The sequence below is a fragment of the Trachypithecus francoisi genome, unplaced genomic scaffold, assembly GCF_009764315.1.
Source record: "Trachypithecus francoisi isolate TF-2019V2 unplaced genomic scaffold, Tfra_2.0 Contig01579, whole genome shotgun sequence".
NCBI classification, from domain to species: domain Eukaryota; kingdom Metazoa; phylum Chordata; class Mammalia; order Primates; family Cercopithecidae; genus Trachypithecus; species Trachypithecus francoisi.
The window spans coordinates 24,705,791-24,733,152 of record NW_022681442.1 but is presented as its reverse complement, the minus strand read 5'-3'; the positions used below and the strand labels follow the sequence as shown (position 1 = coordinate 24,733,152).

The following is a 27,362-nucleotide window of genomic DNA, read 5'->3' as shown; positions in this document are numbered from 1 at the left end:
CACACTTCGCTAATTTTTGTATTTTTAGTGGAAATGAGGTTTCACCATGTTGGCCAGGTTGGTCTCAAACTCCTGACCTCAAGTGATCCGCCCGCCTCAGCCTCCCAAAGTGCTGGGATTACAGGTGTGAGTCACCACGCCTGGCCAATTTTATACAATATGTTTAGTAGTTTTGTGCATAAAACCAAGTTGTGACTGCATTTCGACCAGAACCTATGGCACGAAGTATGGTATGAAATTTCTCACTTCTGACATTATGTTGTCACTCAAAAAGTGTCAGATTTTGGAGCATTTAGGGTTGGGATTTTCAAATTAGGGATGTACTACCTGTACTTTGTTTGTTGATGAATAATTCCTGGAGTTCTGAGTACAAGGTGTAAAGGGATTTGGGCCTGGGCAAACACAGCAAAGCTATTTTGTGAAAATACTTTGAAGGCTGTGCCAATTTGCTTTTGAACTCATATTAACTGCTTGGCCAAGGAAACCAGTGTGATGACAAAAAATGAAAAACACACCTTTTCATTTATCTCATTTTTGGGTCTGTTTTTAAATCAGTAGTCCACTATGGATATGAATTCCTAAAGCTGGTTTTGAAAATATCTCAATGTGACAAAGAAAAGAGAGAAGAGGAAGAGGGAAAGGGAAGGAGAGGGAGTAAAAGAGAACATGGAAAACAGAGGATAGGAGAATGAGAAGGGCAAATGAAGGCATGAGAGATGGAATGAGGATAGAAAGGGAGGAAAGAGAAGTCAGAGAGAGGAGACTTTCTTGGCTGTGACTATTCCACAGGGGTCCCCATGCCCTCCTGCTGCCTGGCTGCCACCAATCCCACCACAGCACCATCCATCTGGAAATTTGATTGACTGCTTTATTATTATCACTATTTGTTTATTTTATTTTATTTTATTTTATCGAGAAGGAGTCTCATTCTGTCATCCAGACTGGAGTGCAGAGTGCAATGGTACGATCTCAGCTCACTGCAACCTCTGCCTCCCAGGTTCAAGCGATTCTCCTGCCTCAGTCTCCTGAGCAGCTGGAACTACAAGCGTGCACCACCATGCCCGGCTAATTTTTGTATTTTTAGTGGAGACGGGGTTTCACCATGTTGGTCAGACTGGTCTTGAAGTCCTGACCTCAAGTGATCCACCCATCTTGGCCTCCTAAAGTGCTGGGATGATAGGTGTGAGCCACCGCACCTGGCCTGTGTAATTTATTTAAATAGCATGCTTTAAAAATAACACCGCTTTGAAAAATCTGACTGCAAAAGGAACATGTATTCATTGAAAATATAATATTAAGTATACAGAAGTATAAAAAGGAAACTAAAACATTCTTACAATCCCTCCATCTAGAATTAACCACCTTTAATATTTTGCTGTTGATCCTTCAGTACTTTTTCAGTGTTTGTGTAGGCACTCCGTTTTCTTTTTAAGACTTTTGCATCATATCATGAACAGAGTATAACACATAATGTAATATTAGAATGCACTGTTTTGCCAGCTGTACAATATTATATAGTTGACTTGGTTTTCTGATCACAGAGTATTGGTAATATCTATCGTTTTTCATTTATTTATTTATTTATTTGAGACGGAGTCTCACTCTGTCGCCCAGGTTGGAGTGCAGTGGCGCAATCTCTGCTTACTGCAAGCTCCGCCTCCTGGGTTCATGCCATTCTTCTGCCTCAGCCTCCCGAGTAGCTGGGACTATAGGCACCTGCCACCATGCCCGGCTAATTTTTTGTATTTTTAGTAGAGACGGGATTTTACCATGTTAGCCAGGATGGTCTCAGTCTCCTGACCTCGTGATCTGCCTGCCACGGCCTCCCAAAGTGCTGGGATTACAAGCTTGAGCCACCGCACCCGGACATCGTTTTACTTTCAGACATGATGCTGCACTGATGATCTTTGCAGGTAAATATCTGTGTCTCAAATCTCTCTGGTTTTTCAACAGGAAGAACTGTTATAGGAGGAAATATTGTAGTCTTCCCTTATCCATAAGGTTTAGTCCATAAGGTATAAGAGTGCTTAAAATGTTTAGAATATTTACCTTATTACTATACTGTATTTTTCATGTATTTTTTAATCGGTCAATTTAGAACCTTCATTCTTTGTTCTGGGAATTAAAATGATTTAAACACAGAGGTTAGTACCCTTCTTACAGGTCTGTTTTGTTTTTCGGGAGCAGCCAGGCTTGCTTTTTTCCTTGGCTAAGACAGAGGAGAGACAGAAAAAGGTAAAATAGAGTGTGAGTGTGAGTGTGTGCGTGTGTATGTGTATAACATCTTCCTTTTGGAAAAGATGTGTGAGTTGGCCAACTGAACAGACAGGAGAGCTCAGAACTATTGGGAGAGAACCCCGCCTCCATGGTCAACCAAGAAAATCAGTCACAGAGAAAGTGCATTTTCTTCTGACACCTCCGTTTCAAGTCAGACTCTAAAACGCTCCTTAAGAAAAGACGAACAAAAACTTTATTAACCCAAAAGTCTTGCCCTTAATTAGTAGGTCAACAGGGATTCTCTGGACAACAGCTCAGAGCCAGGGCACAGGGACACCTAAAGTGAGAAAGGGACATTAGTAAAGAAACAACAAAGGCCAGGTACGGTGGCTCACGCTGTAATCCCAGCACTTTGGGAGGCCGAGGCAGGCAGATCACGAAGTCAGGAGATCAAGACCATCCTGGCTAACACGGTGAAACCCCATCTCTACTAAAAATACAAAAATTAGCCAGGCATGGTGGCAGCCACCTGTAATCCCAGCTGCTTGGGAGGCTGAGGCAGGAGAATGGCGTGAACCCGGGAGGTGGAGCTTGCAGCGAGCTGAGATCGCGCCACTGCACTCCAGCCTGGGCGACAAAGCGAGACTCTATCTCAAAAAAGAAAAAGAACAAAACACAATCCAGAATTGAGCTTATTCACCATTTTTTTTGGTCTCTTCATTGGCTGAGCAACTGAACAAAGGTATAATAAATAAAAGGTCAAGGAGGAACAATTATTCCTTCCAGAACAATTCCAGTTAGTAGAAAGAAATGATAAAAATAAAGACAAACTTCATCAGCATACTACAGTAATAATTGCTGTAGGCAAGATTGGCGAATACTAAAGTTAGTGGCCAAACGCATGTTCTCAAAGTATCTCTCCAAAATCTTAATCAATTTTCTGGTTATATTAACATATGCTCACACACTTTTTGATACTTACCCTGCCAGGAGTTAGAACTTAATTCTCCTTCCCTTGAGTGTGGGCTGAACTTAGTTACTTGCTTCCAACAGAGTATGGGACAAGAAAAAGAGTAACTTTCCAATGGAGAAATCTAGGAGTTTCCAATAAGTAAGAACATGGGACAAGAAAAAAAGTAACTTTGCAATGGAGAAAACTGGGAGATGCCACCTTCATCACATGATCAAAGTTAATATCATCAGTAATAAGACATATTGATATCTTGTACTCCTTGACACGAGGTGATGAGAAGGGTACATCATTTCTGTGATATTCTTCCAACAATCTATAACCCTGTAATCATGAGAAAATATCAGACTAACCCAATTTGAGAGGCATTCTACAAAATACCCGACTAGTACTTTTCAAAACTGTCCAGGTCATCAGAGACAAGGAAAGATGGAGGAACTCCCATGGATTTGAAGAGACTAAAAAGACATGAAAAATAAATACAATTTGGGATTCTGGATTGTATCCTGGGTCAGGAAAAAAGAAAAGCTGGAGGGGGACGGTATTAGTAGAAAACCTGGAGAAATCCAGACAGTCTCTATTTTAGTTCATTGTTTTCTACCAATGTTAATTTTTTAAGGGTGAACACTGCACCATGGTAATGTAAGATGTTAACATTAGGTAAAGCTGGGTGAATAGCATATGGGAACTCTCTGTATTATCTTTGTAATTGTTTTGTAATTCTAAAATTATTTTTAAATAAAAGAGGAAAAAAATCCTATGCCCAAATCTTATTAAGGACATGAATTAGAGCAAAGCCACAATTTCCTTCAGAGAAGAGAGTAATCTGTTCAGTAAGTCAGCCTCATCACATGGAATGGACTGGGTATGCTGTCATTAAAGCAGGTAAACAACTGTATCACTTCAGCTGTCCTATATTTATGATTCAGGCATTTTAACCATCCCAAAAAATAAAGCTACTTCATTTTTCAAAAAAAGGTTAAGGTTGCTAAGTGGCTCTTATTTCTGGGATGTTCTTATTTTTCATTTATTCATAAGTAGAAAACAATGCTGACAGCCAGAGTTCTTATTTATTCTAGGGTTTCCCTGGCTACCACAGAAAGAACCTGATAGCAGATGACAACCTAAAGATGTTGGGTCCAGGAGCTGCTGAAATGTGAGGTCAAATGTGAGGCTTGTGCCTGATGTGGTTGTCTGCTATGTCTCTTTTGGATTCCTCTCTCTTAGGCATCTTGCTTTCCTTGGCTACTGAATTACTCAGGAAGGCCAGCTGATCATAGAAGGCAATGGAAGAGCTGGTTTGTTCTCTTGGATGGTGAAGCAGAAGCTATCCCAGGCGCATAAATATTCTAACAAGTTTCATCTGTCACAATAGAGTCATAAAGTTGCTCTGTTGAGCACATGATAATGGCTTTGTAATTCAATTATTGGTAGTATTTGTCTTCTAGGATTTATCTGCCTTAAACTTCAGCACTCATGTAAAACCCTTTACCATAAATCTTATAAATGCAGGTTCTGTCCCCCACCCCAGGGCACATCTTGCTATGCCTGTGAAAACCTTGAGAGCTTTCTCTAAATTATGTAATTGTTCTCTTTAGAGATGTTGATGTTTTAAGTGCCAAAGTCAACAACCAAAAATAGTGGGACAGATCCATTTCCTCTAGTTATTCTCTTTAGAGGAAGAGAATCCTGACAGACCAAGTTCCATTCTCAAACCAAAATGATATTTTCACCCATTTCTCTAGCATTTTTTAGAAGAGATTCCTGCAAGTCATAGGAGATCAGATGAGATGTCTTCTAAGTTCTATTTGATCCTGAGATTCCGATGCATAAATACATCAGGGCTTGTCACCTACATAGGTTCACTAGTCTTACAGTTGGTTTTAGAATTTTCCTCTGTCTACTCTGCCTTTCTTTTCTGCTCAGTCAAGTAAGTCAACCTTCAGTTTTTGGGTCTTCTCTACTCTTCTGTCTTGAATTTAGCATTCCATATCTCAGTAGTTATCTGCTATGACAACCCTATTTAACCTTCCATTTGAAAATGTACTTAAAGATACAAAATGACAGCTAGATAGGAAGAATAAGTGCTCTTGTTCTGTAGCACAACAGGATGACTACAGTTAACGATAATATATTATATATTTTCAAACAGCAAGAGGAGAGGATATAGAGTGATCCCAGCCCAAAGAAATAAATGTTTGAGAAGATGGATATGCTAATTACTCTGATCTGATAACTATACATTATATGTATCCCATAAATATGTACTATTCTGTGTCAATTGAAATATTAAAATAAATAAAATGAATAAATAATGTTACCTCATCCCCATTATCTGTCCTACCTTTTTCACTCACTCAGAAATTATTTACTGAGCACCTCTTCCATCCATTCCAAAATGCTATTTTTTTCTCATTTTAACATCTTATACATCAGCAGGTATCTTATGATTGCTAAAATGTTATACAGGCATACTTGCATATTTTCATTACACTTCATGTTATTGCTCTTCACAGATATTGAGGTTTTTGTTTGTTTGTTTGGTTTGTTTACAAATTGAAGGTTTGTGGCAACCCTTCATGCAGCAATTCTATCAGTGCCATTTTTCCAAAAGTACGTGCTCATTTCATATCTCCATGCCACATTTTGGTAATTTTTGCAATATTTCATACTTTTTCATTATTATAACACCTGCCACAGTGATGTGTGATCAGTGATCTTTGATGTGACTATTGTGATTGTTTTGGAGTGCTACAAATAACAACCATGTAAGACTGCGAACTTAACTGATAAATGGCATATGTGTTCTGATGACTCCACATATCACAGATTCCCCCATCTCCCTCCCTCTCCTCAGGCCTCCCTATTCCCTGAGATGCAAGAATATTGCAACATTCACTTGTTTGTGGAATGGAACTCACAATATATCTTAGATATACCTGTAGTTTAATTGGCAGCATTTTTTTTTGCTGATACATAAAATAATAATTCATCTTCATTTGATTAATATTTAGACTTTATGATACACAGTACTTGCCACCACTGTTCTAGGGACTTTGCTGTCTCCGCTCTGTGGTCAATTTCTTCTTACGTGTGTGTGTGTGTGTGTGTGTGTGTGTGTGTGTGTGTAAGAATCCTTTCCTTTTGTCTTGTTCTCCCACATTTACCTATGTTTTCTGCATAAAATATGTCAATATTGATTATATTGATTAATCCTACATCTCAGTATATATGCTTTCAGGATATAGAAAGGGAAAGCATGATTCAACGAGAGGAGGAATATTACCCAAATATACGTAATGTGGCATACCCAACTGTTCTCATTTTGAGGGAAGTTATTTATCACATTTAAGTTATGGAGGAGCAGAAATGCCATCATGCTAGGTAGAAGCATAATTTTGCTTTTGTTTTTATTTGGGAGTTATACATGGTTTCAAAATACCTGCACAGGTGATAAGTTTTCAAAGGGTAGACTGTGATTTACTTCTGCCTGAACTATATTTCTCAGAGTCTCTGTGTGATTTCATATTAGAATTCGCCAAAAGGAAATATGAGATTTGGAAGGCAGGAAAGGAGCGTCAGTCAATTCCTTCCAAGACACATTTTAGTTACAGGTAGTGAGAGGCAGATACAGATGTCCTGACAGGTTCTAGTTTGTCCTTGTCCTTCTCTTCCCAATTCCATGCCCAGTTTTACTTGAGACTGCCCTCCTGTGACCTCAGGTCCCAAACTTGCTTGGCTGCAAAGTCATTGAGCAGTAGCTATGCAGGGGAAATATCCTTCCACACGGCATTCTCTTTGCAGTCCTACCTAAGCAGCTGCAAGCCCCTTGGTAGAAGGGACTGTGTTTCCTATATCTTTGTGGCCAGAATTTGGCTTGTAAAATCACTCTATTGATATTAATTAAATGAGTTGGATAATATAAAACTGAGAAGCTACAGGGCCGGGCGCGGTGGCTCATGCCTGTAATCTCAGCACTTTGGGAGGCTGAGGAGGGCGGATCATGAGATCAGGAGATCGAGACCATCCTGGCTAACATGGTGAAACCTCGTCTCTACTAAAAATACAAAAAAACTATCCGGGCGTGGTGGCAGGTGCCTGTAGGCCTAGCTACTCAGGAGGTTAAGGCAGGAGAATGGCGTGAACCCGGGAGGTGGAGCTTGCAGTGAGCGGAGATCATGCCACTGCATTCCAGCCTGGGTGACAGTGCAAGACTCCGTCTCAAAAAAAAAAAAAAATTGAGAAGCTACAAATAAAACCTTCAGCTGATTTTCTATCCATGGTTCCTGATTCTGGGCAACAAAGAAGTAAAATACATGCACACATTAAAAATTCCCATTGAAAATATAAATTATTCAATCGAATCAAAATGAGATTGTCACATTTCAGAAACACGTTAATACCCAACTCTTCCCTATTCCTCTTTTTAGTAGCAGTTAGCATTTACTCATCATATATGTAACCAACCTGAATGATCTCATTTTAATCCTTACAATGAGTATACGAGGAAGACACTCTTATGAGGACCATTTTACTGATGAATACTGTAAGGGTTAAAGAAGTTAATTAAAGAGCTCAATGTCAGGCCCCTTGAAAACAGGATTCTGGCAAAGGTACTCTGACTCCAGAACTCTCATTTTTACACATTAAACACCATCTCCTATTGACTAAAGGCAACATTCAAAGTCGATGATTGAATGAACAAGGATAACCATACAAAGATAGGATGCAAACCTAGAGGCCCTTAATTTGAAAGCTAAGTGAGATGTGATCACTAGGGCCAAGTCAATTCCTTCTAATAAAATTCTAAATTAAGAAGACACAATGATGAGGATATTTTTTCCCTCTTACCCTCATTCATGGCAATCACTCACATTCTGCCATCATAATAATTCTTAGTGAAGTCTCGAGAAGTGACTGAATCTCTATGGTTCAAAGCTAGGAAGCTGCAGTCTGTGGGGACAGGCATCATCAAGATAAGGATGACAGGAATCAATGATGGCCATTAGTGAATGAAGGTCACATGAAAAGTGATGAGCTCACACTGCAGCAGGGGAAATTTATCTTAATTTGAAGGGAAAACTTGCTAATCACAGGAAAAGATTAAGAAGTGGAGGAGGGGCCAGGTGCAGTGGCTCACGCCTGTAATCCCAGCATTTTGGGAGGCCTAGGCGGGCAGATCACAAGGTCAGGAGATCGAGATCATCCTGGCTAACATGGTGAAACCCTGTCTCTACTAAAAATAAAAAAAATTAGCCGGGCATGGTGGTGGGCGCCTGTGGTCCCAGCTACTTGGGAGGCTGAGGCAGGAGAATGGTGTAAACCTGGGTGGTGGAGCTTTCGGTGAGCTGAGATTGCGCCACTGCACTCCAGCCTGGTGACAGAGCCGAGTAACAGTAACAAGGAAAAAAAAATGTGGAGGAGGTGCAAAAGGGTTAGCAAACAGCATTCACGTGGAGATCATCGACAATAAAAAAACAAGAAGAAATACCACGCCTCTCAAGGTAATAAAAATTTTCTTAGCTAGCACTAATGGTGCAGGCACTAGAAATGCCTCAGTACAGACCTTGGGAAGGGATCTCAGGCAAGACTCTCTGCCACTTCTCCCTGCTCCTTATCCAAACCATACAAGATTCTACTGAGAGGGCAGCGGCTCAGAATCAGAAGAGACTGCCTGGGAGAATAAGGGAAAGTGTAAAAGAAGAGTGAATAAAGTCCATTCTCAAAGAAAAGGGCTTTCTGAGTTCTTCTCCTGAACTCCATATTCTGAAATGTATCCAGACCTGTCAACATCAGCAGTAAAGGACAGGCTCACACTGTGAGAGCAGTCTAGGATGAGTCTTTCTGGTTTTGCTTGAATTTCTCTGGTTACAGGGATCTGATTACTCCATAGGACAGCCTAAGGAGTTAATAAATAGCCTAGTGCATAGAAAAGTGTGCCTTTTATGGATCTAAAATGTTCCTTCCTTCAATATATACTTCAGTGATTTAGAATTCTGGCATTTTCATGCTAGAGGGAAATACAGAGGTTACCTATTATGGCTCTCTAATTTAACTAATGAGGTCTACTCAAGATATTTCAATCTGTGTGTTGATGGATTTATATGTGTGCATGTGCAAGCATGTGTAAATCTGATGAGTTTTAGTACTCTGTATGTGTGTAGGCACAAGTTTCTGCTGCTCTATTTACTGTAGTACACAAGATAGAAATATGCTAAAGGCAGAGTCTTGAACCTTAAAAAACTTGTCTTCTAGAAGGAAATGAAAAGAAGACAATAAAGAAATATATATGGAGAACACACTAAGTGCTAAGTTACTTAATGGTAATATGTCATTTTTAATTCTAAAAATAAGACTTCGTAGCAAGAAATTGAAGCTTGGGCAGGTGAAATTGTTTCTTGGAATCACCTAGTTAGTTAATAGTAAAGCTGGAAATTTACACCTGAATATGATCATCCTAAATCCGTGCTTTTCCTACCAATCACATATATAGACCTGCAATCCAGTACATGGTATGATATATTACATTTTATGTGTGACATCATCACATTTAAATTCAGAGAAGAAAGAGATTTATTTTGCCCCCAAAAGCAGGAAGAACCAAAGAAGACTCCATGGCAGAGGTGGGCTTTGGTATAAGGCCATAAAGATCCACTGTGATCCTAATAATAACAAAAATCCTCAGACAGCCCCTTTGTATTCAACGACTAAAATTGTCCTGGCTCATAATAGGTGCTAAAAGTTAATCATTACTAAAATAAGTAAGGACAGATGTAAGAAGTATTGACAGATCCATAGACTTACTAATGCTTACTATTAATTACCTGGCCTCCTGGAATTTAGCATACAGAACTGGAGTGGGTAGTAGGTCAGAAAAAGGACATTCGAGCCCACATTGGCAAGAACCTAAAGTTAGATTCTTCCTCTTCAATTTATGTTGCAAACAATGAGGAATGAGACAAATATTTGATTGGGTAGACACGGGAGTCCTTAGGCAGTGATATAGGAAGATGAATGGAGAGGCTTTTTCATTATTTCTCGGTAGGGTATTGGTGGTGGAGCCAAACCAAGGTAATGCTAAAGGAGAATGGGAGAGGAAGGATAATATTATGAGGGAAGAACTGATGCAACTTGGAAATCCACATATTTAAGAAGAGGTAAGAGAGCAGAGATAAATATGACCCGAAAGTGGTCAGGCTGCGATATGAGGAATAAGGAAATATGGAAGCCTATTTTTAAAAAGCTGATTCTAAATGGTAAGATATTCCACTGCAACCTCAACATAAAATTGAAAGTAAGTGATGGTATTCATTTTGAAGTTTTCTGCAGACAGTGACCTGCTTCATAGCTTTGAGTAAGAGATGAGGTAGCGTATCTTGGAGAAAAAAAAAAAAAAAGCCATACCCCCTTCCTAATATATTATCGGTATATCTGGTCATTTTTATCTAACAGAGTTTTACGCTCTTTCTCTCTGTTTTTTGTAACCTTATTAGACTTCATCCCATTTCCACTTTGCAGAACCTGGAGAAGGAAAAATGCAGAGGCTTAGTCTCTTGTTACTAAATCCACTAAATTCACTGCAGGGTGGGAAGAGGAAAGAGTTACAGCCATCTCACGCCACATTCTCTAAGCCTCTTTGGTGTGCGTGGTTTACAGAAGTCTTGAGGATGCTGTGCTGAATGACTGGTATATATGAAGGAGGAAGAGAAATGGCCATGATGACCTCGTGCATATAAACCAAACTATCAAACCACAATAAGAGGGATAAAAATCTGAAGTTGACTTGGTGGCAATATTCAACAAGGCCTTGAGAATGAATGGTAATGATATGAGTCAGAATCAGAGAGAGAGAGGCTATTTTATATTCTGGAGTGTTTTCTGATCACGGACAGGTATGTCAGCAAAAGTTTATGAAGCTGCTTCTTTTGTGTCAGCCTTGATACTCAAGGTTAGAGGAGAAAATTTGGGGCAGCGATAATAGGACAGGTATACAAAAAAAAAAAGTCACTTCAAGGACTAGCAGTGAGGCCCAGTGGATGTGGATAAAGTATCTGCCAACGTAGGAGTTTTACATAAGAAGAGAGCTCAAGCTCAAGCCAGACTTTACTGGTCCACGGCACAGTGGGGGCCATGAAGATACCCTGGAGGTAGATTACAGCATGGAGTGCAGATAACACAGGCTCTCTAGCCAGACATACCTGGGTTTAAATTTCATTACTATTGTCTACTAGTGTGAGACATTAGGCAAAATTATATAAGATAGTGTTTGTTTATTTATTTATTTACCTTATTTATTTCTCATCTGAAAAAGAGGACTGAAACATCTCTGGATAATGGGTACCTCTTGTTGACGCCTTCCCATTATCCTCCCCACTTCTTTTGATAAAAGCACCTTAGTCTCTCCCCGGGCATCATATTCCTTACTTTCTGTCCATATGGTTTAGTAAAGTTGACTCTAGCCCCAGGTCTATCTATGGGCGTTTTACCTAATCAGATCCCATAAGATTTAATCCTAGGAGTTTTTCTGGAACAAGTAAGAAGTACTTTTCTTTTACATTAGAGTGAACTGGGAAGATAGAAGCTTCTAGAGGCCACTGCAAAGAGAAATTTTGCCCCAGTGAAGCTAAAACAGAGGAAAGGAGAGTGGAGTGATGGGGAGAGATCAAGATCTGATGCATTTAAGAAGCCTATGGATGTAGTGGAGTCTAATAAAGTTCCTTTTGACTTCCCAGATCCATAAGCCAATATCTCTTTAAAATTTTTTTTCTTCTTAAAACAGGATGCATTTTTCTATCACGTATCTAGAAAGAATCTTGATCAATAAACTATTTCACATCAATTATTTGAGGACTGATTTAAATCATATGTGCAAAAGACTTAGCACAAGTCTTGGCACACAGTAAATGCTCAACAAATGGGACTTGTTGAAAAAGATGTGCAATGGGAAGTCATTCACATTGACTGGCATGGAACTGTGGGGGAAGAATGAGAATGGGTATACATGCTGAAATGCACTGAGTATAGCATAAGGATAAACATTTATCCTTCTGCTATATAATACAGATGTCATATAACCCCCAGAGGGACATCACTGAAACATAGCTGGCATTCCAAAATAACAAAGGTTCATTGCTGAGCCAACTCTTGATTTTCCAAGAGTGAATTAGTCACAGAAAATATGTATCACCGTTCAGCTGTCCCTATGTCAAGTCAGCTGTCTGTATGTCAGAGTAACATAATCAATAAGATAAGGCTGAACCTATTTTTAATTAAGTGAAACAGCCCCGAGATTGCCTTGTCTTTTGCATAATTAATAGATTGCTGAAGAGTTTCTAATGAGAAATGCCTTCCATTGCTTTATACTAAACTTGACTCAGATCCTAACAAACCACATTCACCGTCCTTGAGTAGAGAATTTAGCTTTTGGCAGGAACTTTCCTTATTTAAGGCATTTGGATGCCACTGATCGTCCACCACCATGTTCTTTGTTCAGTGTCAAATGCAGCACCTTAGCTTTTACCTACTGAAGTGCTAAACTAAAATCAACTAAAATAAAATTTTAGAATTTAAAGTTTTTTCTCCTGTCTTTTATTAGAGGATGAGAAGGGAATAAGTCTTGAATTTGAGCTGATCTTTCAAAATCTGGCTGTAACAAATTATGTGTTATGTTGGATAAACTACAGCACTTCACTCTTCTGTTTCATCAAAATGGGGATAATAACCACTACCATATAATCTTGTTAAGAGGATCAAATAGCATGATTATCATGTGGCTACACCAATGTAGTTACTCAACAAATACAAATCCCCTGATAGAATTTTATCTTTATGACACTCAGTTCTCCCATCTATATATATTTTCCCTAATAAGAAAACCCATCTTCCCTTACAGTAGCATAACCTTTTTTTTTTTTTTTGTCTTTTTATTCCCTTTTTAGGAATTACATTTCCTTCAACCTTGAACCATGCAGTTTGATTAGGTCTCAACCCCAGGCTGTTGGGGTAGATATGTGTCTGATCTACATGAGTAATGAATCATCTTGTATGTCCTTGATCCAAGCCAGGCCTCTCAGATTCAATCCCTGGAAACAGAGAAAAAGAGACAGACTGGCTTGATGGGATTTCCAAACTGTTAAAATGTAAGCCTAGGCCGGGCGCGGTGGCTCACACCTGTAATCCTAGCACTTTGGGAGGCTGAGGCAGGTGGACTGCCCGAACTCAGGAGTTCAAGACCAGCCTGGGCAACACGGTGAAACTCCGTCTCTACTAAAATACAAAATATTAGCCAGGTGTGGTGGCATGCGCCTGTAGTCCCAGATACTCAGGGAGGCTGAGGCAGGAGAATCTCTTGAATCCAGGAGGCAGAGGTTACAGTGAGCCGAGATCATGCCACTGCACTCCAGCCTAGGTGACAGAGCGAGGCAATGTCAAAAAAAAGAGTAAGCCTAAAGCTGCTAGTGTCCACTGCTGTCACAAAATGGGAAAAGCAAACCTGATAATGAAGACAACACAAAGAAAAACAAAATTAACAGAGATAGAAAGGTAGCTATTATGAATAATATTAACACTGTTAGCCAGTGGGCATTCAAGATGATTCTTAGGCACAAGGCATGTAACCAAATCACAAGAAGCATCTCATTTGATGAAGTAGGTATTAATTATTTTACAGGGGGAAAAAACTGAGTCACAAAGAAATTATGAAACTTCCCCATGAATTTTTTTACTTAGTAAATGGCAAAGCTAGAAATTAAACCTCAGTGTCCTTGAACCCCTTGACCTGCAAGTTGTACTGCCTCCCAATATAATTGATTTCCAGCATAGGAAAGAACAAGACCACTGTTGCTGTCAGTTAAATTAAAAGGACACCTATTCTATTAATGGTAATTATTATTCTGTCTCTTACATGATATGATGTTCTATATATGTAAATAAGTTTTAGAAATAATCTGAACTCCTTGGAGGAAAGTTCATATTTATGGTTGCTATGGTAGTATTAATAAAACCAGCTCAATACTCCCATACACTGTTCTTTTAGATAAACATAGAAATTGACCCTTCTGCTGTTAAAGCTTGAAACCTGTATTTGTTTTATCTGAGTTCCTTCCTCAGGAAAGGATCTTCAAGCCTATAAAAAAAAAGTATTAAAGAACTGAAACTCATCAGACCATGAACCAGATGTCTCCTTGCCCCTCCCTAGTTCCTGTTGTACACCCTGTTACATTGATTTCCTGCTAAAAAAAAAAAAAAAAAAAAAACTCATACTTTTAGCCAGGGAGATGGATTTGAGACTTAGCCTCCATCTCCTTGGTTGCAGCACCTAATTAAAGCCTTCTTCCTTGGCAATACTTGCTGTCTCAGTGACTTGCTTTTTGTGCAGTAGGGTCTTGACCAAACCTCTAGTGCTTTGGTAACATTATCAGAAACCACTGGGATAAAATAAGAATAAGTTGTTACAGGCTGGGCATGGTGGCTCATGCCTGTAATCCCAGCACTTTGGGAGGCCAAGGTGGGTGGATCACAAGGTCAAGAGATCGAGACCATCCTGGCCAACACGGTGAAACCCTGTCTGTACTTAAAAAAAAAAAAAAAAAAAAAAAAAAGAATAAGCTGTTACATGTCATAATTATTTCACAATTGCTATTTATTACTTCCAGGGGTGGCATGACCATTGCTATCAGAAATAAAAATAATTATCAATGTGTTTGGTGATGAGGAAAAAATATGAATTGGTCTTCATTTCTTCTTTAGGGAAATTCTATGTTATTACCCATGGTAACTTAACAATTTGATTTAACACTAGAGAAATCTCCCTCAGTCCCATGCACACTCCCAATAGCCAGGTTCCAAGCAGAAATGATTAAAGGAGGTTTACTTTAACTATACTTTGCTGAATTATCCTAGATAGCCCCATAGTTCCTATATAATTCGACATAACTGGTTTCTAGAAGTGAATCTAATAAATATTGCTTTGACTGACAACTTTTCTGTCAGCTTAAGGTAGTTGCTCAGAGTTAGAAAATACAGACCATGTGGGCAGAGACCGACATTTTCATCAACAGTCATGGTACTATGCAATTTACGAGTTCCCATGCCTTCTCTAGAAAAATCAACCAAGCTTAAGGAACCCATGTGAGCCACTTGACAAGCACAGTTGGCACTGTGGTCATAAGAACTCTGGGTTCTCACCATTCATATGCCTGAGGGTGCTAGATTTCCAGGGCTCACAGTCCCAGACAAGAACATAAGGCTAAGAGGCAGAGACAACAGCATTTGTTGATTTAGTAGAGCACAGACTTCGGTGACAGACAGCCTTCATTCAAATTCTGGCTCTGGCACTTTCCAGCTGTGTGACTTTAGCCAACTTACTTACCTTTTCTATACCATAGGTTCCCTATCTGTTAATGATGATAATGAAAAGCTTACTTCGGAAGGTTGTTATGAGGATTAAAGAGCTTAAGTTTAAGTAGTGCTTGTTGCACTATTAAGATTTGAATGGGCAAGATGTGTCTCTGTTTTCAAAAACAAAAGAAAGAGGTTTTATTTCTTTTACTTAACAGGTCAATTAGAATTCATATACAATTGGGCCGGGCGCGGTGGCTCAAGCCTGTAATCCCAGCACTTTGGGAGGCCGAGACGGGCGGATCACGAAGTCAGGAGATCAAGACCATCCTGGCTAAGACGGTGAAACCCCGTCTCTACTAAAAAAATACAAAAATCTAGCCGGGCGAGGTGGCGGGCGCCTGTAGTCCCAGCAACTCAGGAGGCTGAGGCAGGGGAATGGCGTAAACCCGGGAGGCGGAGCTTGCAGTGAGCTGAGATCCGGCCACTGCACTCCAGCCTGGGTGATAGAGCGAGACTCCGTCTCAAAAAAAAAAAAAAAAAAAAGAATTCATATACAATAATGTGTAATGTTTTTATAAAGATAATTTTATGGCTTTCGATTAGAAGAGCTTTGCTAGTCAAGCTTTCACAGAGAAGATTCCTTCTTCAAGGAATAGGCAAGAAAATATTGCTATTAGCACTGGTGGAAGCAGTGGTGAGGTCTGTTCAGGTTATAATAATGCATAAATAAGACCTCTGGTGACATAGAAAACACTGTATATACGTACCACTTCATCTCAGTTCCTTTTTCTTGCCCATCCTGTCCATATGTTTCATTGTTTCTTTTGGTAGGAACCAACTTCTGCCAAGTCCTCTGAATGGGTACTTCCTACCCTATAGTTCTAGGCACCATGAGCAGATATTTGCAGTCATTTGAAAGTAGGACTTGAGAGAAGATTTGTCCCTCATGCTTTTTCATTAGCAAAGCAGCAACTGCATTTCCAGGATAAACTAGGAGGACAACATTCATTTATTTCAGTCCTTCATTTGCTTATTTTCTGAGGCCTTTCTATGTACCCAAAAAGGGAGAGAATGAAAGAAAAAGACATGAACCCTGTCTTCCATAAACTAACTTTATACTTTATAGACAAAACACACAGAGATGAAGGTTTCTCATGAGTACAATACAAAATTAGTAAGAGAGGGAGAAAAAAACGCTGACCAGAGAAAGGAGATTCAGTAAGAGACAGAGTTGAGTTCCTGGAGACAGGAGATGTCAATTTGGACTTTAGAAGCAAGGCTCACACCATCCTGAACAAGAGCACCAGAGGGAGAGAGGTAAATAAGCTTCTGTGCAACAAAACCTCCTTTAGTTACAAATGCCTCGTTTTGATAGGGGAAAAAGTGGTATCTTGCTATATAGAAGTCCTTGTGTTATTATCTCAGAGCTAGTTTGTTTGCAAATGGCCTAACTTTTTCAGGCAGTTTTGCTAGCTTTTTAAGAGATTTCTCTAATGTAGTTCTCTGGCTTTCAACTCCCACAGGGGTTTTAGGGTAGTGTTTGAAAATGAGAAAGATAAAAATGCATTCCTCTTAGAAGTTCATATAAAAGCGAAAGAATTGGAGTGGAGGTGGGAAGCTATTATGTACCTCGGTGATCTATTCTGCCTGTAACTCTAAAGGCTGATGAGAGGCAGTGTGATTTCAAGAGGAATCAAGAGGAGATACTTTCACTGCCCTCATTGCAGGGAGCTCATTGGCTCCTAAAAGGTCACTGTCACAGTGATTCTGAATGACATGAATAAAGGATAAACTCTTGTCTGAACTAGTTCCTTGTTACACAGTTTATAGTAGCAAAAATCTTGAAACAACCTGAATGTCTTTTCCACAGGCAGATTAGAGAAATTAGGGTAACGTAGAATCACATCTTTTGGCAGGAGGTAGGATGTATATTCAAAGGTATTGATAAATATTAACATCAAAATCACACTAGAATGTTCTGTGCTTTGTTCTTACTTTGCCAGAATCTAAGACCTTGGAAACTTAAAAGCCAAAGTTAACTTCTGATATTTTCCTTGTTTTCAATTTTACCCACCCATTCCCATGGACAGAGCCACCTCTAGTTTAACTAGGGGGATGAACTGAGGCGGTTAAAGAAAGGAATGCTATTTCCTTTGTCCCTTTCTTTTTCTTGCTGTCCCCTTCTCTCTTTCTCTTCACCTATTTCTCTTTTCCTATACATACATCCCACTAACATATATAGTTTATGTTTTGCATTAATTAGGCATAAGATTTACCTCCAATCTATATTCTTAGAGCAAAATGATATGTAGTCAACTAAAAATAATGATGTATGCATAATAAACTGCATCCCCTCAAAAAAAAAACAAGGCATAGAACAGTGTGCACAGCTACCATTTATGTAAATGTGAGTATCTCTATCTATATATTTGTTAGGGACTGAACATTTTTGTCTCTTCAAAATTCGTATGCTGAAACTCTAACCCACAATGATGTGATGGTATTTGCAAATAGGGTCTTTAAGAAGTGATTAGGTTTAGCTTAGGTCATGAGGATAGGGTCCTCATGATGGGATTAATGCCCTGATTAAAAAAAAAAAAAAGAAGAGGCGTGGTGGCTCACACCTGTAATCCCAGCACTTTGGGAGGCCGAGGCCGGGGGATCATGAGGTCAGGAGAGTGAGATCATCCTGGCTAGGCATGGTGAAACCCCCTCTCTACTAAAAATACAAAAAATTAGCCAGGTGTGGTGGTGGGCGCCTGTAGTCCCAGCTACTGGGGAGGCTGAGGCAGGCGTCTCAAAAAAAAAACAAAAAACAAAAAAAGAGGAAGAGAGATCAGAGTTCTCTCTACCATGTATGGACACAGACAGAAGGGAGCCATCTGCAAGCCAGGAAGGGAGTCTTTAGCAGGAACCAAATCTGCCAGCACCTTGAACTCCCCAGCCTTAAACAATGAAGAATAAATATCTGTTGTTTAAGCTACCCAGTCTATGGTATTCGGTTACTGCAGCCCAAGCAAAGTAAGACTACACACACACACACACACACACACACACACACACACACACACACACCACACATTTGGCAATTCACAGAACATTTCTAGAAAGATAATTGAGAAACTAGTAATAGCAACTGTGTCCCACATGACAAGGAGAAGGCTGGCCAGGCACGGTGACTCAAGCCTATAATCCCAGCACTTTGGGAGGCCGAGGTGGGCAGATCACTTGAGGTCAGGAGTTCAAGACCAGCCTGACCAACATGGTGAAACCCCATCTCTACTAAAAATCCAAAAAGTAGCCAGCCATGGTGGCGTGCACCTGTAGTCCAAGCTACTGGGAAGACTGAGGCAGGAGACAGGCAGAAGTTGCAGTGAGCTGAGACCACACCACTGCACTACAGCCTGGGCGACAGAGTGAGACTGTCTAAAATAAATAAATAAATAAATGACAAGGAGAAGGCTTACAAGATCTAAAATCAGGAATGAGAGGAAGATCTACTTTTAGACTAAATAACACCTACTTCTTTAGACTGAAAATCTTCATTTGAATATGTTATATGTGTATATAATGATTTTAATAATAAAAAGTCACTATTAGATTTTTTTAAATGTCTCTCTCCACAATTCCACCAAAATATAACAAAGCAATTCTAATAAAGCCCTTGCAGTTCAGTAACCTCCATAATCCATTTGGGGTTTTTCAAGAAGACTGTGACACATTTTTTAACATTCTCTTAAAGTGTTTCTTACTCTAATGTCACATCCTGCCCTGAGGGGATGTGGGCATGTCCCAGTAAGAACAGACCTTATGTGAGAGCACTGGTGAGAACAAGATTCTAATGGTCATTTACTAGGTTATATCTGACTAGATCATATCTCAATGTGCTACAAGATAAAGTGAGACTTACCAGTAGAACCTGTTTGGTACAACCCCTTCTTGGATAAGCTGCCACCTTCTCCCAAATTCAGCAGAGCTGTATAACTGTAAAGAACAGAAGTTACTCAACACTATGGTTCTATAGTACATCACATACACAAACATCAGTTCATTGGATCAATAGTAATAATCATACCTAACATTTATTGAACACCTGCCATACACAAGGTGAGTGCTCCACATGTACCATCTCCATTCCTTATACAAGCTCTGCAAGGCAGATTAATATCTTCATTTTACAGTTGAGGAAATGGAAGCTGAGAAGGATTAACTGACTTGTTAGAAATTACATGTCAAGTCAGTAGTTGAATGAACTGGAATGCACACCCTGTTCTGCCTGGCGATAAAGTCAGCTGTGCCACTAGACCTAGCATGGGCCGAGAATTGTGGGGAATGCAAAGAAGTGCAACATCTAGACAAGGTTCTGGAAGAGCATGCAATGTAACCTGAACCTGGCTCACATAATGAGAAATGCACGAGGCAGCCAGTGATAAAACAATGCAGAAGACAGGAGCCAATTTAGGGATGCTTCCCAGATGCTGTGGTGAAACAGCTGGGACCTGAATGAATGACAGCATTCAAATGGACAAAAATAGCATTATTCGCAAAGGAACAGCATGAGTCAAAGTGGTAAGATAGACAGGGACAACATATAAATAAGCCAACTTATCTATGTAAGCTTATCTAAGTAATAATTACACATTATTCAGGCATCCAGTCAAGGAGAATCTGTACCTTTTTCTTTCTAAGTCTTTTTTATTATTCTTTTGTTTTTGCTTTTGTTTTTTTGAGATGGAGTCTCACTCTGTTGCCCAGGCTGGAGTGCGGTGGTGTGATCTCGGCTCACTGCAAGCTCCGCCTCACCGGTTCACATCATTATCCTGCCTCAGCCTCCCGAGTAGCTGGAACTACAGGTGCCTGCCACCACCCCTGGCTATTTTTTTTAATTATTACTTTTACTAGAGATGGGGTTTCGCTATGTTAGTGAGGATGGTCTCAATCTCCTGACCTCGTGATCTGCCCATCCCAGCCTCCCAAAGTGCTGGGATTACAGGTGTGAGCCACCACGCCCAGCCTATTATTCATTCTTTGGCCATCATGCCTGAGGGAGACTGGTTTCCTGGGTACATTTCATGTTTGATATATTTAATAAGTGCCAAGGAGAGATGGGTGACAACTCCCCTCATAGAGATAACAGAAGATGGGACAGGTCACACCATCTTAACTGAGAACCCAAACAGGCAGTGTATGCATGGCCGGCTTCTTGTTCCCAGCATGTCCTGAACACCTGGTATTTCAACATGGAGAACTGTACAACAGCAGCAGGCACCCAACCCGAGAGTAACCACTTCTCTCTCTCTCCCCTTTGTCTTCTTTTCTTTTTTTTTTAAGCCTAGAGCTCTACTTCTTTCTATAAGTTTAAAGGAAGCAGAGTTCATACCATTGTGGTGTGCCTATGTCATACAGATATATCTATATTTAGTAACATACAAAGATTAATGCAAATGTAAAAGTAGCAGGACAGTTCAAAATAATATGTCTGGGTAACAGGTTGAACTCATATACATGCTGCAAGAATAATACATAAACTCTGTGTGCTCCTACGGCTACACCAAAGGATTACTATTCCCGCTTCCACAGAGAATTCATCTCTGTGAGGAATTGTTGGGCACCAGCATTTGTGGTTCTGTTTTTCTGTTTTTAAATTTATCCCCTAAGCTTGAATCTGGAGCCTATGGACCACTCAGGTATGTCCCATGACATTTGTTTATATCTTCAAAGAGCAACTTTGTTATTTGTGAGCATGTAGAGGCCCCTTGAGCAGTGGGTATACAAAACAATCCAATAAACCAAGCCTCTCTTATTCAGCTCAGTGAGATTCTTTCAATTTACTCTCTCCAAAGGTACCTTTTGGTCCTGGTGGGCTGGCCCTGTCACCTTCCCACACACGCCCTGCTGTGCTTTCACTGAGGCTGCCCACTCTGGCAAAAGTGGCTTCAAGACTTTCCTTCTTCAACACCACTCTTGTTTTCAGAGCCAGATGAAAGGCCACCTCCTCTATGAACCCTCCTCTACCTACTAAGATTCCTACCGGTCTCATCTCCAAAGAACTGTGGAACAAGAGCAGATGCTATCAAACTACCAGCCATGTATTTATATTTAATTCTCTTAACAGCCTTTCAAGAGAATCTTTCACAAATGAAAAGCAGAAATTCCTTTCTATCTAAAATTACTCTAAAATTTCTAAGACCACTTCCTGCCTCTTTAATGAGATTGCGAAGCTTTTAGATGTTGGAAATCCTATCCTTCTACATGTACAGGTGCCTCAAACAGTAGATGATAAAGGAAAAAGATAATGATTTGGAACCACGTGAATTTCCTAGTCATGTTTCTACCTAATAAAGCACCCAGGTTTCACAACTGGTGGACAAAGAAAATTTATCAGAGGAATATATTTTGCTTCCATGGATTTATAACTAGAGGCATATTCCTAAAAAACAAACAAAACACACATCCACAAAACTCGGTAAATATCAGTGTATTTGAAACTCCCATGGATTTGAAAGCAGAGTCTTGAATATTCACTTTTAGACAAAACTGCTCTGTATTCTCCACATACTACTTCAGACATTTTCTCCCTAAAAAGTTAGTTGTCCAGTCTGGTGTTATACTGACTAAAAAGAAAAAAACTCAGCCATTCAAGTTAACGTGTTAATTAAACCTACAGAGTCTGGAAGCAAAGTGCTCCTCCACAAAGAAGGGAAAGGTATCAAAGCATTTTACCCAATGACTGTCTCAGCCACCAGCGGAAGGCTTTCCCTGTAGAATGAGTCAAGGTCCTTTAATAAAATTCATAGTGTTGGCACACCTAAATAAGATTTATTTCCCTGCCTGTCTGTCTCTGGCTCCAAGGTTTGACTGTCAGAACACAGAACTGAGAACTATCATTACTATCTATCACATCAGAGAAAGCAGCAGCAGCTTTCTCTAGCTATGCCAAACTTAGAGAAAGACAGAAAGATTAACAGGAGGATGGAAGAGTACTTAATCTAGTTTTAGGAGGCCACTGTGCCTCTACTAGTGCCGTGTCATGAACTTAAAATTGCCCTTCTTAGAGGGTTTGATTTTGTTTAGCTAACATTACTATAAATGTTGAAAAAGAACTGAAGGAGCAGAAATGTTAGAGAACAAGGAAAGAGTCTGGTTATATCTGCAATAAGAATGCAACACAGAAAATCCTTTCTGTCTAAAATCATTCTGAAGTATCTGTGACTATATCCTTGCATTAGTAAATACAACTTAATGAGCACAAACCCAGCACTCACCTGTGCTCAAGATCTATCAGCAGCCTTAGGGCCTAACCCTCCAGACTGTCATTATGCTGGTCTGGAGCTATTAGCACTTCTCTCTCTTTCCTGACATGTTCCTCTCCTGAAGGATTTTTTTTTTTTTTTTAAAGACATCTTTCACATTGGCTTGTTTCCTTGCCATCTGTCTTTGTTTGCTTTAAGAAGAATGCAGATAAAAATACACTTAATTCCAAAGGATGAAATCGCCAGGGTTAGTTTCATTGACAGCTTTGAGCCAACTCTTAGGCATCTCTGGCGCCATCCTCTGGATGTCTTTGGAGCTGCAAGTTGGATGGTGGGCACCGGCTATAAGGAATGATAAAGAGGGATGCCACAGCAGGACAAAATAAACTGGGGGAGGGAAAGAATGGGATGCACTGGTTTTGCTCAAGATTCCTAGTCTACAGCAGATAAAGACGGGATGAGAGAAGGGGAGCAGCCATTTCCAACTTTCGTTTCCACCTTAACATTCACATTTTGGTTAAATCCCTAGAAGAGTGACAACTTGCTACTAGATAAGAAATTCAGCTCCTTGTGGTGATCCACAAGCTTGCAAATGTCAGTGTCCTTAAAAAGTCTTTTCAATATTTCTAAATCGGATCAACGTGTCCTCTCTTTGCAGATTGTTAGAGATGTGCACGTGATGGAATTCTCTTTTGCAGCTGGGAAATGAGTGAAAGAGCATCCATTCCACAGAAATTTGTGCTAGGAGAATTCCATAGAAGCTAAGAGTTGTGATAATGTTTTAAGTCTTTGGTTCACGGGACCAGATGTTATTCACCACAAAGCTTCCCACGGCGGCTTCCCTGGTCAGGGGGCAGTTTCCTGGAGCTCCTCCACACAGGCTCCTTAGAAGACGTCTGCGTTGGTGGAAAACATCCTGCTGTCGGCTCTTTTCAAGGTTGCCTGCCCACTCCTCTTTCCTTCTCTCCTCTTAACATTTTGGAAGCAGGGGGCCTGCAAATTGTACTTCTTGAAAAGGCTGACAGAAAATCCTGCCAGTTCTATTTTATTTGCCTCATCCTAATACTGCCCTGGGGATGGCCTGGGTACAAAGCACTCATCCACCTCATGACTCTCTGATTCTCACTGCTATTCCTGCATCCTTTTTAGCAAGAAAGAGATGGTACCTTAAGGACTTCATATACATTCCTAATGCCAGGCCTGAGGCATCACAAATATCAAGTTCTTTTTTCCATCACCCTCAATAGGAGGAAAGAGAATCAGTCCAGAGAAAAATGCTGTCCTCAGAAGTATGTTCTGATGCTCTCATTCCACGGCACAGGAGGGGACCAGAACCCACACTAAGGGGAACCAAAATCTGCAACACTTAAAAGGATTCCGCAAACTTCACTAAGAGCTGATATGAGTCTTTACCTTGGCTGTTCAGTACAGAGAGCAGATAGTGAGAGAGCCATGATGCCCAATCCAGACCTCACACCCAACCCTGCCCCAATAAAGTTTCTCAAAGAAAATGTTAGTGTATTAGTGATATCACAGACAACCTACAGTAATGTCTAATATTTTGTGTACAGTGTTGTAGTGGCCTGTGTTGTAGTGGCCTATGTTTTAGAGGAAAAGTTTGGAATTTGCAAAATAATTCATAGTGGCTTTGTAGTACAATTAACATGTCTTAGAATGAAGACATGCAGAAACAGTGTTCCAGGGGAATGGGTCAGTCTGTGCAAATAAACAGAGCAGCAAAACTCAGGGTGGTGTTCTCACATTTCTTTGGTCAATAGCAAGAGACCCAGTTTGGTAGGGATGCATAACAGTGAAGTGGAAGCTGGGGCTATAAAGAGAGCCTGGAAGCAGGCTGGGTAGGTGCAATCTTATCAGTACTTGTGGGGAACTGATGTAGACTGGATCCAAATGTCATTAAAGTCAAAAGATAAGAGTATCAAAGCTGAGCAGTCAGGCTTTGCTGATGAAGGCTGGGCAGGAATGATGGCCTATTGCTGGTTCCATCAATCTCTCCTGCATTGGATTTATCAGATTTGTCACTGTCCACTCCCCAGATGTCACTGAAGTCTGTCACAAGCCCTACAGTTGAGGGTGGTGCCCTGAAGCTTAGAAGATTAGACTACGGAACTGGAGCTGGTTGGGAAGGGAGGGTCAATATACGACTGTGGGCGAGTTTGATTTGTGAACACCTCCTGTGCATCCAGGTCTGGAGGTATATAGGAACATGATAAGATAAAATCTTGGCCTTAAAGATTCATATTTATTTATTTTTATTTATTTTTTTGAGACAGAGTCTCACTCTGTTGTTCAGGTTGGAGTACAGTGACGCCATCTCGGCTCACTGCAACCTCTGCCTCCAGGGTTCAAGCGATTCCCCTGCCTCAGCCTCCCCGTTAGCTAGGATCACAGGCATACACCACCACACCCAGCCAATTTTTGTATTTTTAGTAGAGCCGGAGGTGGGGGGGGGGTGTCACCATGTTGGCCAGGCTGGTCGTGAACTCATGACCTCAAATGATCTGCTCGCCTCGGCCTCCTAAAGTGCTGAGATTACAGGCATGAGCCACCACGCCCGGCCCCTTAAACATTCTTAAAGACAAGTGTTGGTGGCATAGAACAGATGAAGAACTAGCTAAAAATTTGGACATACAAATACCTCTCTTTCAAAGCCTACAAAACTATCAAATAGCACAATTGTGCCTGCCTGTTCACATCTTAAACCCAATTGCTTGTTTTAAAATGTTCATTTCTCCTTATTCTTGGAGCTCTGTTTTTTTTTTTTTTTCCAAATCATTAGAAACAGGCAGATCAAAGGTAGCAATTGAAAAATAATGATACAACCTGTTTAAACATGGTATCTAAGGTGAACGCAGACCTTCCTTGTTTGCATATGATGGCATTTCAGCTTGAGAATTTGTTTTATAAACAAGGGTTGGGGTTGACATTTAGCGAGCTCCCTGGTTTCCACTCTAATTGCCAGTTTTGTACTTGGATACTTAAATTACTTACATATTCATGAGATTAGAAATCAGCTCTGACATTGGGAAATTTCAAGCACATGAAAATCCTGCCAAACCAGCATGGTATATAATGCTCAACATATTTCTTATAAAAAACTGAGTGCCTTTTAACTTAATGCAGTGCCTTGGGGAAACATGATGACATTAGGTAGATATCAGTTTCCTAAGTGTTTGTGCTTGTGCAGAAATCATTTGAATATCCCCAGGGGGTTGAATTTCAAGGATCAATTTGTCCTTATCTCAACTTGCCCTTTTGACATTAAGGGGCTGCTAGGTCTATTCAAAAGCAAATAGAGTTAATGTGAAGATAAATACTTTAATATTTAATGGTGTTCTATTATTATAATCAATAATATTTCTAAGTACCGTATATCCATCTGTCCTGTTCCATTCATTCTGCTTTCACAGGACCTTTTAGTGATTGTCTAAAAAGGCATTTAAATTAAATTGATTAAAGTGCCTGTAGCTCTACGTACTGGAAAGACACTGGGATAAGACAGCCTCTGACTAAGACAGGCTTTCTCTAATTCCAGCTGCACCACACTGGCAGTGCTATTTTTCAGGTCGTTGGATAATACAGTGGCTGGTATCTATGCCATTTTTGCTATGTGCCAGGCTCTGTGTTTATATTTTGCATGCGTTATCTCAGTATCATCAAATAGCCCCAGGAGCCAGGTACTCTTATTATTATTTCCACTTTACAGTTGGAGAACCTACATTTAAATGACCTGTTGAAGGTCACAGAGCAGGGGTAGGACCTGGTAGAGCAGACAGCTGATCCTCTTACCAGCTCACTCTACTGTCAGTCAGTGGTGATAAACCAAAATATGACTGAGATTTTGAAAGCACTGGCATCTGTTTTCTTATTAAGTCGTCATTATTTCCCAGGGAATGTTTGCCATTCAAAGCGGCCATGATAAATATCTCCCTTCCGTGAGGGCTCACTCAGAAAAAGAAAGGAACGATTGGCTGGGCGCAGGGGCTCACGCTTATAATCCAGCACTTTGGGAAGCCAAGGCAGGCAGATCACGAGGTCAGGAGTTCGAGACCAGCCTGGTCAAGACAGTGAAGCCGCGTCTCTACTAACAAATACAAAAATTAGCCGGGCGTGGTGGCACGTGCCTGTAATCTCAGCTACTCGGGAGGCTGAGGCAGGAGAATCGCTTGAACCTGGAAGGTGGAGGTTGCAGTGAGCTGAGATCACACCATTGCACTCCAGCCTGGGTGACAGAGCTAGACGCTGTCTCAAAAAAAAAAAAAAAAAAAAAAGAAAGAAAAAGAAAGGAATGATTAATGATTAAAAGGAATAAAGAGAAGATTTTTTGTTTATAGATATGTTTATAGATATACATGTAGAATAGATATGAAACTTTAAAAACATTGCAAGACTGGTAGAGAGAGAGAGAAGGCAGAGAACTAAAATTAGTTCTTTTTTAATAAAATTCACTTTTACGTATGTTACTAAAATTCTGTCATTGGCTGTTCATCACATTGGCAGTCCATTTTTCCTTTTCTATCAACATATGATTTTAACTGAAAGTCAGTTTTCATTTATGGGGA

At 40.2% G+C, this 27,362-nt stretch overlaps 1 protein-coding gene across 3 annotated transcripts in view; it reads right to left on the bottom strand.

Moving 5' to 3' along the window:
• SORCS1 (sortilin related VPS10 domain containing receptor 1) overlaps nucleotides 1-27,362 on the bottom strand; it is a 597,227-nt gene that overhangs the window by 176,028 nt on the left and 393,837 nt on the right. For all 3 annotated transcript variants that reach the window (XM_033183443.1, XM_033183451.1, XM_033183459.1), the window contains exon 5: nucleotides 19,440-19,513. In XM_033183443.1, coding sequence (XP_033039334.1) covers nucleotides 19,440-19,513 — 74 coding nt within the window. The remainder of the gene's footprint in view (nucleotides 1-19,439; nucleotides 19,514-27,362) is intronic.